Source organism: Syngnathus acus, chromosome 24 (genome assembly GCF_901709675.1).
Source record: "Syngnathus acus chromosome 24, fSynAcu1.2, whole genome shotgun sequence".
NCBI lineage: Eukaryota > Metazoa > Chordata > Actinopteri > Syngnathiformes > Syngnathidae > Syngnathus > Syngnathus acus.
Genome location: NC_051108.1, coordinates 2,787,448 through 2,804,281, shown reverse-complemented (window position 1 = coordinate 2,804,281; position 16,834 = coordinate 2,787,448). Strand labels below are relative to the sequence as shown.

Here is a 16,834-nt window from a genome sequence, read left to right as displayed (position 1 = left end):
CAATAATAAAAAAAAATTTGCAGTGTGTGCTGGAAAATAATGTGGTCAAACAAATTTGTGTTCAATACCTCCATTGAAACCAGGTAATCACAAAGACGTGACTGTAAAAACAGTTTATTAGTTCTTGAGATTTTAAGACCCCCTCCTCTATTACAACAAGCAAATGTTTTGGTGTTTTGAGTAAAAGTCAGTGTAATGCAGATGCAATAAATGCCTGTTGTCTGGTGTAAAAAAAAAAAAAAATCATTCTCTAATCCATCGAGTCTAGTGTGAAAGCTCCCTTTGACAGGATCTAATCCCTTTTTCAAAAAGTACAAACTAAATTTCCATTTGTAAAACAAGAACAACTGAGAACAGAATTGAATTACGGTGGCAGTTGCCCTTGAATATGTGAAGGCCTCCAGAGAAGAAAGCCAAAGAAATGTTGCGAGGCCACTTTGGGAAGTCACGGAAGGTCAGACACAACAACAGCAGGGGAGTCCTCCTAAACGGCAGCAGCAACAGCAGAAACGTAAAAGCCACAGACTAGTCCATCAAGTCCACTGGGAGGCGATATGGCACAGCTGGGACAAAGTCCAAATGGACCACTCCAGCATCCAGCAGATTCAATTATTCTCCATGTCCACTCAAGAAACATCTAGTGATGGGCGACAACACCAGAGGATGTTTTATTCAGTTAACTGAATGCCACAAATTATACATATGGAGTATATACGTCCTGATATGTTACGTGAAATGCAATTTCATAGAGAAACGTGAAAGGAAAAAGAAAACTCACAGCTGGCAGGTTGTTCTCCAAACCTTCGCATGAGCTGATCATGCGTGAACTTGACAAAGGCATCATACTGCTCTGTTTGTTAAAAAAAAAAAAAAAAAGTTAACATGACTCTCATTGTGAGGAAATACTGTGTTCATCATACCTGCTAATTTTGTGGTCAGAATCTCATCATACTCCTCTCGAATGTTATCCTCGCGCTCCTTTAGTAGTCTTTCACAGATCATTCCAACTTGCCGAAGGGAAAATAAAGGCTGCTCCTTCTTGGTGGGGGAGGACGCACCTGAGCAAGAACCTGTCCGGAGAAGAAATCTCACAGTTAATACAAAATCAAAAGATCCAGACAAGAGAGAACAGTCAGATTATGAAAAGAACAGAAACTCCATTTTAATTTGGGGAAATGAATAGTTACCATTGGGAGGTTTGTTTGAAAACATTTTAAATTATTCTCATAACTTTTGATGACTTGAAAATGATGCCAATTGCATTTGTAGAAATCAGAGTAAATTATTTGCATAATTTGGAATGCCGTATAATGGGGCATGATTATTTTGCAGCCTAGCTGTAAATAGAGGTTGTTTTTTTAAATTGATTATTCTATTGCTGCTCTATATATAATCAAACTAATTCTGCAGTGTCATGACAATCCAGAATTGGGCCACTTGGACTTTATAGTGTAAATCCACCCTAAGAGTTCAACTGTTACCTGATGGGGAAGATGCACTGGGGACATTGAGAAGATCCAGAGTCGAGAAGCCGTCTACTTGTTGGAAATACGTGTCCAAGTTTCGCCGTTTGAGCCGCTTATACTCCTGTTTGATGTTGTGCAGAATTTGCTCTGTGACGGAAACAAAACCACGATTCACTTTAGAGTCAACGCGTAAGACAAAATCAATAACAGATTTCAATTGTCAATGAGATTGGAGTCCATTTCAGCATACCACAGCTTGCTATCTCAAGCTCATCATTGGCAACAGTTAGGAGTCTAACTCTGTCAAATGAAACACTTTTGAAGGCATAAAAAGACAAACCTGTGGTGAGTCTGGACGACACTTGTCCGAACGGCGAAGGCTCCAGACGGAGGTACTTCTGAGGCGAGGTGACGGGAGACCGTATCGGGGCGCACCTCCTCCTCTTGGGGGAAGCCTGGATCATTAATGGGTCAAAATCCAGAGTCCTCTTCAGCGTAGCCCCACACGCCATTTCGCTAAACTCTAAACCCCCAACAAGACACAAGAAGCTCGAATCTTCCCGTTTTGTGACGATCCGGATATGAGACGACGCCGCTGCTGCTAGCTCTCCTTCTCCAGCTACTGGGTGTGATGATAAATTGCAACTTTCTCGTCTCTCGCTTCTTTTTGTTGACCGATGGTACTTGATTTAGATGAATAAACGTGTTTTGAAACAAAGCAGACACAACGAAACGTCTTAGCTACAGCGTATCGTCAGATGAAAGCAGATATTTCGACGCTATGGAAGATAAACACGACGGTTCAACGGTCGGCCGGCTTCGCGTCGTGTAGTTTTCATCACTGTACTGCGCATGCGCGAGAAGCCGCCCCAAATGCTGGGAAGTGTAGTTTTTAGAACTCGTGATCGTTTGTGCTTTGCGCATTTGAATACTACATTTCCCGACAACTCCGTCGACGCCTTCTTTTAAAAATATTGTACTGTAGTTGTTTGGCAACAAACCCCGCGGGGAGAAGTTGGTGAACGATTTTCTTAATAAACAATCAATATCAGTGAAATACACTTCCTCTACGTTTTAAAGAAAGTTTTTCGAAATGATTTGAAAATAATTAAAAACAAACTAATTTGCCAATTGAATTGGTAATAATTTAACTATTCTTACATGTACTAGGAGTACTGTGTACAGTACTCTATACTGTACAATTTAAACTAAAGCACATATATATATATATATATGAATATATACCAATCGCTATCTATCTATGGCTGAGCAATAATACATAAAAAGAACCACTAGATGGCGCTAAAATCGTACATTCTGAAGATTCTCCATCCATCCCTCCTTTTACTTTGTCCTTATAATGGCTGTGTGTAAGATAGAGCAGAGTAGACCGTGAAGGTAATAAGAAATCATATTTACAGACAAACAACTGTTCATACTTATGCTTTTCACTTCTTTGATGCAACCCTGATGTTTATCATTTTGAAATGATCAAATAGCTTCAGACAATGACAATTAGCTGTGACTTTATTGAAACAGGAATATTAAAAACACTTGAGCGATTGTGACTTTTTTTTTGTAGTTTTGAGGATTCTTCACGTTCCCACCACTGTACAGAAAGTCACTTGACAGTTGACATTTTTTTTTAGTCTTCACTATTCAAGAATACAAGAAGCAGCAGAAGCATTTACTGGTACAGAGCTGTTATGGATAGCGTCACATCAATAGAAAAACCTACAGAAAAACAATTGTGCTGTCAATTTCCTAGAATAAAAAGCACTACATTGCTTATTTGGGGAAATTCTGTCATTCTTTTGTAAGTGCCAACACCCCTCATCCATTTTATTTCTACACATAAAATGAACAGCAGACAATAATTCCATTACGCTAAGATTACTTCACTAGAGGCCAGAGTATGGGTGGCTTTACGCAACAAACAACAAAAATGACCTGCTGCGACAGTAGCACTGGATACAACTCACTGGAATGATTCTTTAAAGGCTTTGGGTTGGAACTACATCACCAAGTCACAAAATATTACACACATACAATCTAGTAAAAGCAGACATGAGATGAAAGCAGCTCGCACAGTTGTGACCAGCACACTGCGCCCTCGCCCATTTTTATTGTTCAAAATATTTGCCCACACAAATAGCTGAGCGTTAGGATTTCAATTAGGGATGGGCAATAGATAATCAATTGATTGATTGTCATGTCCCCTTTTTTTCAGCTCTATATGAGTCTGGTCTGGGCATAGGAGTTCAGAACATTCAAAGATTGGATCTAATAAACTGTATATTTCAAAAACATTCTTGTAAAAATGCCCATCCCTAATTGCGACACTATTCTTGCATTATAACACTGTGCACTTGCTGATTGTAACACTCTACAATCTCCAACGGCGAGCAAATAAACAAATAGATACAATTATACAATGGTGCTCACCACCATTCATTAAAAAAAATAGTTCTTACCACATATTGAAAAAAAAAGCTGCATTTATTTATTTTTTTGTCGAGTTAGAAGCGCTTTTTTCCCCCCACATTGCACACCTCACCATTCATTTCACACACTCCCTTGCACACTTGCCACTCACTGAGTGTTGTCAGAAGTATAAAAAGAGAGTGAGAATGTATGTACATAAACGCCTGTGAGAAACTCAAGGCCAGAGAGAGAGAGAAAGAGAGAGGAAAAGAAAGTGACTATTTCTTGTATTCATGGTGCAAATGGCACACAGTAAGCCGTGTGGAATTCAAAATGTCAGTAGCCCCTTGTTCCCAACGTGACAATACATTGTTTTCAAAACCTGAAGTCACAGTACAAAAATATAAAATGCATTCACTAATTGGACTATCATGAAAGTCAACTGAAGAATTCTTTCCAGTCTGACCTTGTAACACCATTTTGGCACTTGGGCACACATTGTGCTCACACACTAACAATGCTAGATTTATTTCTTTTCAGGCCAGAATCATTCAGTTGATGATAAAGAAATGAATGAAATTTGGTGTCTGTAAGTCACAATTTAAGAAAAAAGAACCATTCAAACTCCCATTTGCACGGAAGTGGAAACTGAACCACTGCAGTCATCGTTTTCACCCAGTAATTCTTTGAACAAATGTTTTGAAATAGTCCTAAAAAAAAAAAATCAATTGATATGGACAGATATCAAGAAAACAGGTGGCTAGCGCCTTTTTTGTTAAAGTAAGCCTCGCAGTGAGTATTTCTGCCAAATTTCACACGCGAGTCATCAAACGAAGGATTGTCTGCTCTACTACAACGCAAAATGATCCTTTTTTTCAAATCTGGTTTCCCCACTTTCCTCGAATCTGGGCAGCCAGTTACACGGCTTCGGCAGATGTCTCCGTGGACACTGACATTGTTACTTTGGCTATTTTCACAGTGGTCTTCACGCAGCTCTCGGCGGCCCTGTTGGCCGAGATGTTGCGGTTCTGGCAGTCCGATTCGAGGCTGTTGTCCAGCTGCTGGCCGCTGCCCCGGCAGGCGTGACACGAGCTGAGGAAGGCGTGCCTCAGGTCCTTGCTCCTCAGGGCGTAGATGATGGGGTTGACGGTGGAGTTGAGCAGGCAGAGCATGCTGCAGAAAGCAAACACCGTCTTGATGTCGTCGTCCATCCTCCAGAAGAGGTCGTAGACCATGATGGCCAGCACGGGACCCCAGCAGATGATCAGCACCGCCAGAATGAGCACCAGAGTCTTGGCCAGGCGTATGTCCATGCGGGCCTGCTCGGGGCGCGTGGTCTGAACCTTGGTGCCGTCCGCCGAGTACACCACCAGGCTCTTCTGGGAGGTGCGGCTCAGCATGCGCACGGCGTGGTGATGGGCTTTCCACAGGATGTAGATGTAGGCGTAGATGATGAAAAGAACCAGCACGCTGGTCACCCCGATCCAGAAGAGCAGGTAGTTCTCGTCGATGAGGGGGAATATGTCGGAGCACACGGACTTGAGGCGCTTACAGTTCCAGCCCAACAGAGGTAGCACGGCGATGACGATGGAGATGGTCCACATCATGCAAAAGGCGATGACCGCCTTGGTCCGGGTCACGATACGCCTGTAGGCCAAAGGTCGGTGGATGGAGATGTAGCGGTCGATGGCGGTGAGGAAGAGGCTGCCGACAGACGCGGTGAACGACGCCGTCACTCCGCCCAGCTTGAAGAGAAACACGTTGGGGCTGTCTTTCCGGTGGAACACGTGGAAGTCCAAGAAGCTGTAGACGAAGATGACGCTGCCCAGCAGGTCGGCCACGGCCAGGCTGCCGATGAAGTGGTAGGAGGGCCTGCAGCGGAGGGTGCGCGACTGCAGGATCACGCAGAGCACCACCAGGTTCTCCAGGACCGTGAAGGTCCCAAGGGTGAGCGACATGACGGCCACGGCCAGCTGCTGACTGGGCGTCAGAATCATGAAGCACTCCATGTCCATGAAGTTCTCCCCGCATTGGATGTTATTGCCCTCGTCCCGGAACGTGGTCCGGTTGGACAGGAGCTCTGTGGCATTGGTGGGGTAGAATCCCCTGAGGATCAGCTCCTCGTCAGGGGGGATCTTGTCAGGGAAGGCGTTGCTGCGGAAGGAGGACAAGGGCTTCTGCAGGGAGAACACGCCCTTGAAGTCCACTTCACTGGCGGCCTCATCGTAGTTGGCGTCATTGGAACCCAGATATTGTAAACCAGAGGTGATAGTCCGGAAGGTGGTGTCGGCCACAGCATCCAGCACGGACTGCATGTTGCTGGGAGAGACGAGAGGACCAACCTACACCAACCTGGAAACGGACGGACATTTGTCTCAGACATGGTCGGGGTGATCACATTAGGAACACCACGAATGATTGATCCACTTTTTTGAATCGCATTTGTCATCATTATGCAAGGTTCGACTTTAGTTTTAAGTTGTAATATCACCAATCACCACTAGATGGCAGGCATTGACGTGCATTTAATGCCTGTAGATGTTTTTCCAAACGGGGGATGCAGCAGAACGGGGGAAAAAAAAAAAAACTATACATTTTAACACCTGCCGTTATTTTTATTTGAATATTTAAAGAAAATAAATAAATAACATACCTGATGTTATATGCTTGTTATTGTGGATCTCATTTAAAATATTAGACACACCTCTTGCATACAAATGGAATTTTTGTGCAGGTGTACCTAATGTTTTGGTCAGTAGATGTATTTTTAATAGGGGGCTGCAGCAGTACTTCTGAGACCCAATAAACAACATTTACATTAATGCATTACTACAAATCAAATGGAATTATGTAGTTTAAAAAATCAATTTGAGTCAATATCTTGGTGAGGTTCATTTTTCTCCCATGAGGACGCTGCTCTCCATGCACATAACACATCCGTGTGTACATTTGATGCTGGGGGGCTTAAAAACATTTATCTATCTAAATATTTTTTTGCAGGTACAGTATATCTAATGTTTTGAGTAGTATACAATAATTGCAGCAAGAGGGGGGGGGGGGGGCAGCATTGCTTTTGAGTAACAAACATTTCAACAAATTTCACACTTTTTCTATTTGATATATGATCAGCATTTTTTTCCCTGATATTAGATTTATATACATGCATTTCTGTCAGGCTTAAAACCTCACTAAAATCTCGTGCATTATTTTAAAGATTTTAAAGAACAAACTTCAGTATGGCACTTACTGATGCCATTTAGTAATTAGTTCCAAAATTGTGGAAACATAATGTACTTTAATGTAGAAACCCCCGCTAATGCATTAGAATAATCAAAACAAATATAAATGAGATGAAGAAAAAAAAAAGCACCAAAAGATTCAAATGATGTTTTACCTTACATAATTCCCTCCGGTGCACAGATCCGCCCTTTTATCTTTGCGCGTTAATCCAAGGCAGAAGCGCAACATCCAGCCTTTTCTAAGATTTGGTCAAAAGAAGCAAAAACAAAGTGTGGTTTAATACAAAGGAAGCTTGGTTGCCATTTTTCATGCAAATTCGACTAGTTTTAGTGTGCGCGTTGAAGTGGTTCTCCTGTTGGAGGATGCGAGCGCGGCTCCTCTGTGCTCTCCACAGTCCTCTCACTTTTTATAAGGCGTCGCTCCCTCTAAGCTACGTCACGTGCCTGCATCCACTTTCCAAGCTGGCCGGCCAGTCAGTGCACACGCACAGAAATCCTACTTGAATTCCCAGGCTGCTTTCTTCAATGCAGATCGCCGAGTTCAGACAAATAAAGCATCAAATACAAAAAAAATTACATTAAAATTAGAAGCCTGACTATGGGGGTTGGGGGCTTGCAAGCTTTTAATAGAATTGAAACCAGAACACGTCAAAACAGCCAATGAAATGATTGGTTTAGCTCCAGTCCTGCTACTAGTTGCCACATAGCGATGGGGAAAAAAAAATAATTAAAAAGAATGACTCACCTCTACCCATATTGATGTCATTTTCACTGAGGAATTTACAATACTTCATAATTGACCTTACTTTCATTTAAATTCAATAAGGCAATGTCAGACAAACCAATTACCGTATTGGCCCGAATATAAGACGACCCCAATTATAAGACGACCCCCCCTTTTTCAGTTTTATTTCAATGAAAAAAACCTCATCTTATATTCGGGCCAATATGGTAATGAGTTGATAACTTTGCTGGGGGCTGCCATCTTGAAATAAAAAAAAAAAAAAAAGTTAATTGGCCAACTTAATTTTTGCCATCAGTGCTGAAGTCAATTTGGAACAAGACAAATAAAATTCTTTTCAACAGTGTGTGTGTGTGTGTGTGCGGGCGGTCGTACGTGCGTGTGTTAAGTGACCAATTAACCTTTGTCAAGTGGCTTTGCAAATCTCTAAGCATCTGATTTCCATGTGTTTATTTGGCAAACATCACAAAGTCATGTCAGCCTTTTTTGTTTTTGACACAAGGGCTGAATTAGCGTTTTGGAAAACGGGCAAACATGGCCTTTGTTGTACAATTGTCATTCAGCTGAGTACAAATTTTAATGAGTAAAAAAAGTTTTTTTTGGCCATGACTCAGTAGTGATCCTCATGCATGGTAAAAAGGACCATCACATCTATCGATGTTGAAATCGTGTCTCTTTCTGACTCACAGCATGTAAATTCAGCACGCCGCAATTTCTCCAGCACCTTCTTGGGTAGTTTGTTGCCATTCACATGCACCAGAGTACGTCGATAAATATCCCATCCCAATTAATTTGTCATTTGTTAAATAATGAATGTTAATTATTTGAATCTAATTAACAGCAGTGGAGTTCTTTTCCATTGATGTTATTTAAAAAATGCAAATCGCTGCATCTGCTTAGCAAACAACCTGCGCACTGCCCAACTCAAAAGTTACATTTAATAGACGATCATTTGCAGCCCCCCCAAACGTTGTGACAGTTTCCACTCATTCCTTTGGCATCCTAACCTGTTAGTGAGCAATAAGCGGTGGCTCAGGCAAAAGCTTCTGGCCATCTGTGCTACATAACATTTTGTCCTCCACTGACTCACTCTGGATCCATCTATCAGTGAGAAGAGAGGAAAAGCAAAAACAATACAGTTAAGTCTGTCGTAGGAATACACAAAACTTCTGCGTAATGTGTTTGGTCTGAGCATTGGAGGAAGCTTAGGCCACTAATTAATGGAATGTAATCCAGAGGTTAATATGTGACGTGTTAAGTGCTTCCTTCCCCGCCTCTGGCCTCACATTAACGTGACACTGAATTTGGTCGGTGACTTTTTTACATCTTCCCTTCGGGGGTTTTTAAGCCTCGTTGGAGCACACACCGTGACTCTGAGGGAGAAACAGAACATGGCATTAATCTTTACTCCTATTGGTATTTTGCTGATCTGAAGATTAGCATTTTTCCAAATAGGCTAAACTGGTGATTAAGGTTTTCAGGCTAAATTGGTGATTAAGGGTTTCACGTGTCAAATGTGCCTGGAAATACTTGACATGCATTTCATGAAAAAGCTCAGTCCTTTCTCCTAATTCTGTGTTTTTTATCGTTGAGAACGATGCAAGCACACGAGTGAAATGAGTAAAGCGTCCATATTGGAACAGCTGCACCATCGGTTGGTTCGTACTGCGATTAATGAACTTCTATTAGCGTTGGTGATGGAGGGATTTAATTAAATCCAACCAGCCAATAAAGGCCGTCTGTGCATGGGTAGCATCGATGTTTGTTGCAAGGTGACAGACGCTCCAACTTGTGTATGTTCGCACAAAGCATCAGGAGTCAATTGAGATAAGGTCATCGTCATAGTTTAGTGAAATTTGAAGCAGATGTGCTAATAGGTATTTCACAGTGTGCCTATTACTGAAAGAAAAAAAAAAAAAGGTCTTTGTTTCAATTCAGAAGATTTCCATTTCAGTTGCTAACCAAAACAGGAGTACCTACCGAATTGCATAAGCAGGCTGAAATGATTGGAAACTTACAGTAATTGTGAAGTATTAATGAGCTTACCTTGTGTGGAGGCAGCAGGGCTCTATTTCTGTGCAAGTCTGGCGCGAGGTTGGACCTCAAAAGTGCTTGATTTGCCGCCAATCAAAGGCGTATAGTACTCGACATGGCGGGAGAAGAAACTGATGAGACAAAGCGCGTTCGTAAGGAACTGCAAGCAGTTGGATGTTAACCCCCCCCTAGCAGAAGTCCCCTCCATCTGCAGTTGAGTAAATAAGCAGGCTTGGCCACCATTTGTGCAAATATGGCAAATGCAAGAAGGCAAAATAAATAAAGTTGCCAGCTTGTCTGGCATGTTACATGAAAAAAAAACAGCATTTTTTTGGGATGAAAACAATCACTTTAAACATCTTTGTCACTAACAACCACAATAATCAGTCATTTCAAAAGTGAATCATTTCATTTGCATATTTTCTGTGATCTTGACCAAGCACTGGTCTTTGTTGAAGGACAATCTCCTCCCATTTACATCAGTCACTAAATATCCTGTGGCAGCAGTTACCAATCAATTCCATTGATTTCTTGGCAGCCAAGGAAATCAAACTAGACTTGGATTGACTTTCCTGTGATAACTCCATGGTGACTAGCTCATAAAATGAGAATCACACGTCAGTCATCCTTGCTAATAAAGCACAATGCGACTCTAATAATGAAGTTATTAAAAACAAGCTTGTTTGGATTATTAGAGTTTTTTGGACGATCTGGTGTTAGATGATAATGATCAAAATAAATACAGTCCTGGCATCTTTTGTCCTTTATTTGCTTTTTGGTCCTACTTTCCTCCTGTCTGCCATTTCATCCTGGACCGGAAAGTGGCAGAAATAATCTTAGTGCAAGTCTAAACTTGTCTGGAGTGTTAGTCCAGTTGCCAAGTGAGAAGGAGCTATCTTGCCTGATAGAACCTATTTGGAAGAACAATGCAGCTGGTGCTTCAGTTCTCAGTAAATGTATTCTGGCAACCAATTTAAAGGTTGCCCATCTTCTGGGTCGACTTGAACCCTTCGGAAAGAAACGTCGTCCGCCATCTTTCTTCCTTATCCGTGTTTATTTCCTCTTTCTACTTCATTTCCATTTTCTATTGGCGCCTTCTCCTCCGAGAGGGCCTCGTCTCCTCGGTCCACCGCAACATTGTGACGGAGCTGAATAGCTTTAGTAACTTCAAAGTTTCTTTCTGTATTGAATCAAGCCTGGCCCATTCACGTACCAGTTAAATTAACGGCAGCTTTTCAGATGGACAATAACTCAGTAAGGCACCTTGCAGGAGTGATAAACCTTATCTCCAACTGCAGTGACATTTCTTTCCATTTTTGACAGCCATTTTGGGAATACGACTGGCTTTGACTAAACAGAATATTTATCACCACTCAAGGAGGTGCCCTAAAACTATTTCGTCTAGGAACTTCTGTATGAACATTTATATTTGATAGTTTGAAAAGGTTGAGTGACTTTGAGCTTTCTTAAAAGCAATTTTGGTGAAGGGAGGGGGCTGAGGACCAGTGTGAGATCACCTTGGTTTGGGATTTTGGGGGGGGAGGCAGAAGGGGGTGCAGATGGCCTGGATGTCCCGGTGTAACACATCCTGCATGAGGTGTGAGACCAGGACGGCCGACCTTGCAGTGGAAAAGGACGGACGGGCGGTTCCATCTGTCCAGGAATTCATTAAGTCACATCTCTCTAGCAACAAGGGAGACAACGTTATTGTCGACCGTTATAAGATGCTATAAAAATGGTATAGTCAGCTTCATTTTTATTTGAAAAACAACCCCTTGGGTAATGGACATACTCGGGAAAGTACAGTAATTTATGCAACCGTGTATCTGAAGTGATTTTTATGTTCTTGTACTTTATCTTCAGAGGATGTAAATTGTACTTGCATAGTATGATGCAGGTTTTCCAGGAATTTGGGGCCCCCAAAAATTGTCTGTTACAGTTACTGTATGTATAGTGCCATTTATTTTTTAAATATGCACGGATGTCCTATCTTCTAATACATGCAGTCATTTCACCTAATTAACCGGCCTAATTTCTTTCATCCGGTATTTGTAATGTGCTCCAGGCACAAATTGATGTCTATCCATAAATGAAATGGAACTTGGCACTGTTTGTCAGTCATTTCGCTCTCGATACATAATTTGAGCATCTCTTTGCAATCTGTCGTTACCAAATCTTGCCAAAAGACGACAACGCGTGGACCGAGCGGCTGCGCGTACCTGCCCGTCTGTGAAGCGCAACCGTTCCCAACCCTCCGTCGAATCGGCACGACGGCCTTAGATATGCCGTTGGCATGACAACTACGGAGGGGATCTAAATGACACAGCCAAGGTTGAGCGCAAACAAAAGCAGAACATCATCATTTCATCCACAGGGATGGATTTGACAACAGAGGAAGAAGGCGGCAAATAATAACAAAATGTTCTCAGCCAATTATCCCAAGGAGATGCGAATAGGTACGAGGAAGCCGATTCCGCATCAGCAAACGCCGATGACTGGGAGGTGCAGGCATGATGAAGACCGAGGCGAGGACACGGCCTTCAAAAGGAAAAAAAGGTGTGGAAAACAGTTAACATCTGCTCCGTTTAACACTTCTGAAGCTCTGGCGTCATGGCAACAACATCCACTTCCAATAAGTGGTGCTACGGCTTCCTGCATAATAGCAGGCCTCCTTGTCGTACATGGTCACGGGGATCTGAGCTTCACGGTCAGGAGACCCTCATAAACAAACCCACCACTTATTAAAGCCGCATTGCCAGTCGAGTCTAAGTCTGCAGGAGTCACTTATAATTATATTGAGAAGGGACAATGGAAATAGATAGATAGATATAAACGCACATATGCACTTGGGCCGGACTTAATTAGTGAGCAAGATTTCCCGCTGCGATGTAAAAATAATGGGCAGACGTGGATTTGTGCGTTTTGCGCAATGTGTTACATACTAGAACATTCACACGCTGTACTTGTACATTCGCACATTTGGATGGCTTTAAATAAAGACAGACAGGCCCATCAATGACAGTCTGTGCTCTCTACATTGCTTCATTGTTCAATAGATTTTTTTTTCGGTATAACTTCCAACGACTAAAAATTCTTCTAAAATCCTGCATTAGTTTAAGGCCAAAATGTATTTTCTCTAGTCTCATTAAATTCTACTTTTTTTTTAAAATCATGTGACTGGGACTGTTTTTGCTGTGGTGTCCCAGATCCCCGTGAACAGTAATTAAAGTCTCACCCTCCTCTGCATCTCATCAAAAGAAAAAAAAAGAAAAAATTGCAGAAGGTAAATGTTCCTTTTGTCGATTACATCGGGGCGTCTAGACGCAAAGTGCATACTAATGTCTGCTTGGAGAGTTTTACCTCTGTTCAGTGTGCAAACCAGACTCCAGGTGAACACAGCAGCTCAACTTTAAAGCTCTGATGCAACTAATTGTGATTCATGTCACTTCCCTCAACTGTTTACCATTCTCTCTTAAGTTAAGCTTCCTTAAACTTCACTCTTATAATATATGTGGCTTCCCTTTAATATTTCAGCTGGGGTTCACTTTCATCACAAAATTGTTTTTCTAATTAAAATGGCCGAAAGAAACACGATTGCAATCGTGAAGTTGTAATGTTTAATCAAAGCCATTATTCAGACCAATAGTGGTTAACAAAGTTGACATTTCCTTTTTAATTCATAATAGTTTGTAATTACGGCAGCTCCCTCTGTAAGGATCTAATCGAATGAACAAAGGGGAAATGAAATCAGTGACTAGATTTTAGATGTAGATAAACAGGTAAGTTAGGAGAAGCTTTCCGAGGAAAACGGTGGTTAACAAAAGTGCTTCCCAGCAAGAAAGTTGTCCTGCGTGTTTTCCCATGTATTTGTGGGTCTTGCTCCAGTTTCCTCCAACAGCTAAAAATATACAGTACATGATTAATTTCCAGTTGCTTTCGTTGCCTAAAGCACTTACACAAGATCCAAATCAATCCAGGGCGACTTGCCACTGTTCCTCAGGGATGGAGAACACAATTCACTGTCTAATGTACATGAGACAGAATATAGTACCTTTACGAAGAGATATGGGACAGTTGACATGCAAGTAGTAAGGGAAGCAGGTCAGCCGATTGGGCAGGTAGGAAATAAGATTGGTGGGATAGAAGATTAATGGGTGGGTAAATAGATGGGTATGGACTGATTGGGAGGGAGGAAGGTACGTAAATAGGTGGGGACAAATGGAGGGCAGTTTATAAGTGGGTATGAAAGAAGAGTATTTTGTAGAAAAGTAGCTACCGTATTTTCCGCACGATAAGGCGCACCTAAAAACCTCCCATTTTATCAAAAGCCGACAGTGCGCCTTATAATCAGGTGCACCTTATATATGGACCAATATTGAGCCACTACAGCAGGCGTGTCCAAAGTCCGGCCCGCGGGCCAAATGTATATATCTTATATATGGACAAAGTTTTCAAATGGGCCATTCATTGAAGGTGCGCCTTATAATCTGGTGCGCCTTATATATGGACAAAGTTTTAAAATGGGCCATTCATTGAAGGTGCGCCTTATAATCCGGTGCGCCTTATAGTGCGGAAAATACGGTATTTTGATTGATCCAAGTGGAGCCGGCCGGGTATATAAAGTCTACACACCCCTGTTGAAATCCCAGGATTGTGTGACTTTAAGAAATTGGACCAAAATCCCAAAAATGTCAGGAATAGAAGACAACTGAAATTGATTTGGGGTTAATCAGAGGTCCGTTAAATTCGAGCAGGTATGTACATGCTGACTCCCATTTAACATGAGTTGAAATGTGATTGCAGCCACGTTGGCGTTTATAAGAGGGTGTGCACACTTGCGCAACCACATCATTTATAATACAGGTTGTTGTCTAGTTTGTTGGAAATTAGGTGGTAGACAAGCTGAAAAAAGGGTGGAAAGGCTGTCATTTTCCACGTCTTGCCTTAATGTATGCATGGAAACTTTGGCAAACTTTTGATGGTTGAGGAGGAGGTGTGACGAAATTGACAAGGCGGCATGTTGAAGGGTGCTTATTTGTGCACAGTAAATGGAAAACAAAGGGGGGGGGGGGGGGGGGTTACCGCATCAGGAAAGATTACATGGAAAAGAAAAATGCTCTTTGCTACCTACATTGGGCATTTTCAAGAGCGAGAGATTCAGATTAGCCTTAAGAGTTTGGATGGACATGAATAGACCAGTAGCATTTATACATCACCAACAAAGAATTCGTTCAAGATGTACAGCATTTACAGTCGACTAATTTAATCATGAACTATGCAATTAATTTCAGATTTTTTTTCCATTACCGTATTTTCCGGACTATAAGGCGCATCTAAAAACCTAAAATTTTCTCAAAAGCCGACAGTGCGCCTTATAGTCCGGTGCGCCTTATATATGGACCAAATTCCTAAATTTAAACTGGCCCAAAGCATTGTGTCATGAAATCAATCAGAAGTGGCCTGCTGAAGACTATGAATCATGAATCAAAAAGACTGGATCCTTATTTTGTGATTATAAAGTAATTTGTTGCGTCTGAAGTTGAAATAAAAAAGATAAAATGGAGAATGATTTGATTTGGATTAAAATGGGCCATTCATTGAAGGTGCGCCTTATAGTCCGGTGCGCCTTATAGTCCGGAAAATACGGTATTTTGGCTTGTCCAATGGACAGGAGGAAAATAAACACAAATGAATACTCCCGTCCTTAATTCAAACACATTGGACTATACTGCAAATGGTGGCAATGTTCGCAAATGTTTAAATATGTATTAGGAAAAGTTCAAATTCACAATTATAGGCTGAGCAGGCTTTGGATAAAAAGTATTATAGATTTTAGCCAAGCATGAACTCGTGGCATATGCCTGACCTTTAGTACAAAGAGCCATGCATTATTCATTGGGAAATTAAGCAAAATGTTAAAATATTCCATCCTGGTGCCATATGCAGCGTTTTGTCCATAATCATTACAAAGAACAAGCCGGGGTCCATATTTTTTTTTCTTTTTTTGCATTCAAGCCGATTAGAGATCATGTCTTGGAGCCAAAATTGTCCGACATCATAAACTGAGGCCAGACATTTTCGAGTGATTCACGATAGATGACAGATGAGGTGATTTCGGTTCATTTTGCTTGTCATGTTTGACCATTTGTCTCGAAAAATGACCTGCTGGAGGACATTCACAGTCTCACTCCACTTAATGCTGTTCCCTCTTAGGTTCTTCCCACCACAAAGCTTACGTAATGCGCTCAACTCACGTCTGGGCATCTCTTTCCGGAACCCCAATATTGGTCTCCAAGGTTATTATAGTTAATAAAAACTAGATACGAAATAACAAAAATTGGATAACCTGTTTCGTCAATGAAAGAAAATAAAAACAAATAGGCATTTGAAAAAAAAAAAAAAAAGCTAAAAGAGAGAACATATTGTCCTATAATAAAAAATATATAATAAAAAATAAAAAATGTATAACCCTGCTCAGGGCACCATACTCTCTCTTAAATGATTTGTACAGGTTATTTTAAAATAATATGGAGGAAAAATGAGCTTTGTATGATAGCCTACTGAATTGTCCCTATGCAGCAACTACATATTAAATTTTTTTGGGAATGGCGGGGGGATAATCTATTTTTATCTTTTTCAAAACTGCCGCAATCAATAAAAAAAGGCCTAGAAAAAAAAGTAAAAGGCAAAACGCTTAGGGCTGAATGAAGCCTGGCATTTCTCAGCTCACCGTCGTGTATCAAAGAGCCCGCCAATGACTCCAGGCCGTGTCATTAGTGTGTCTGGAAGCCGAGGAGAGGTTTGCCTGACAGAAATCAAAAGCATTCCCGTAGAGGGGGACAGCAGGAACCTGTTCAAAAAAAAGTTCTGCTGTGACATTAACGGCGCTTTGAGCCAAGTGACATTGGAAAAGAAATCAAAAACGGTTT

The 16,834-nt window shown here is 41.5% G+C and overlaps 2 protein-coding genes across 4 annotated transcripts; both read right to left on the bottom strand.

The window, feature by feature from the left end:
• Nucleotides 1–101: 101 nt before the first annotated feature.
• LOC119118420 (akirin-2-like) lies at nt 102–2,312 on the bottom strand. Its single transcript, XM_037245449.1, has 5 exons — nt 1,807–2,312; nt 1,482–1,613; nt 921–1,070; nt 779–850; nt 102–637 (listed from the first exon to the last, which is right to left on the bottom strand). The coding sequence occupies exons 1-5, from the start codon at nt 1,976–1,978 to the stop codon at nt 627–629; spliced, it is 537 nt and encodes a 178-aa protein (XP_037101344.1). The 5' UTR covers nt 1,979–2,312; the 3' UTR covers nt 102–626.
• A 663-nt stretch (nt 2,313–2,975) lies between these two features.
• On the bottom strand, nt 2,976–9,787 carry cnr1 (cannabinoid receptor 1). 3 transcript variants are annotated; one of them, XM_037245433.1, is made up of 3 exons: nt 8,879–9,787; nt 7,285–7,368; nt 2,976–6,242 (listed from the first exon to the last, which is right to left on the bottom strand). In XM_037245433.1, exon 3 carries the CDS (start codon nt 6,203–6,205, stop codon nt 4,808–4,810), a length of 1,398 nt encoding a protein of 465 aa, XP_037101328.1. In that variant the 5' UTR covers nt 6,206–6,242; nt 7,285–7,368; nt 8,879–9,787; the 3' UTR covers nt 2,976–4,807. The 3 variants fall into 3 exon arrangements, with proteins under 3 accessions (XP_037101328.1, XP_037101329.1, XP_037101330.1); XM_037245434.1 differs by lacking the exon at nt 8,879–9,787 and adding an exon at nt 7,534–7,706; XM_037245435.1 differs by lacking the exon at nt 8,879–9,787 and having other exon boundaries at nt 2,976–4,701; nt 4,772–6,242; nt 7,285–7,525.
• Nucleotides 9,788–16,834: the final 7,047 nt, after the last annotated feature.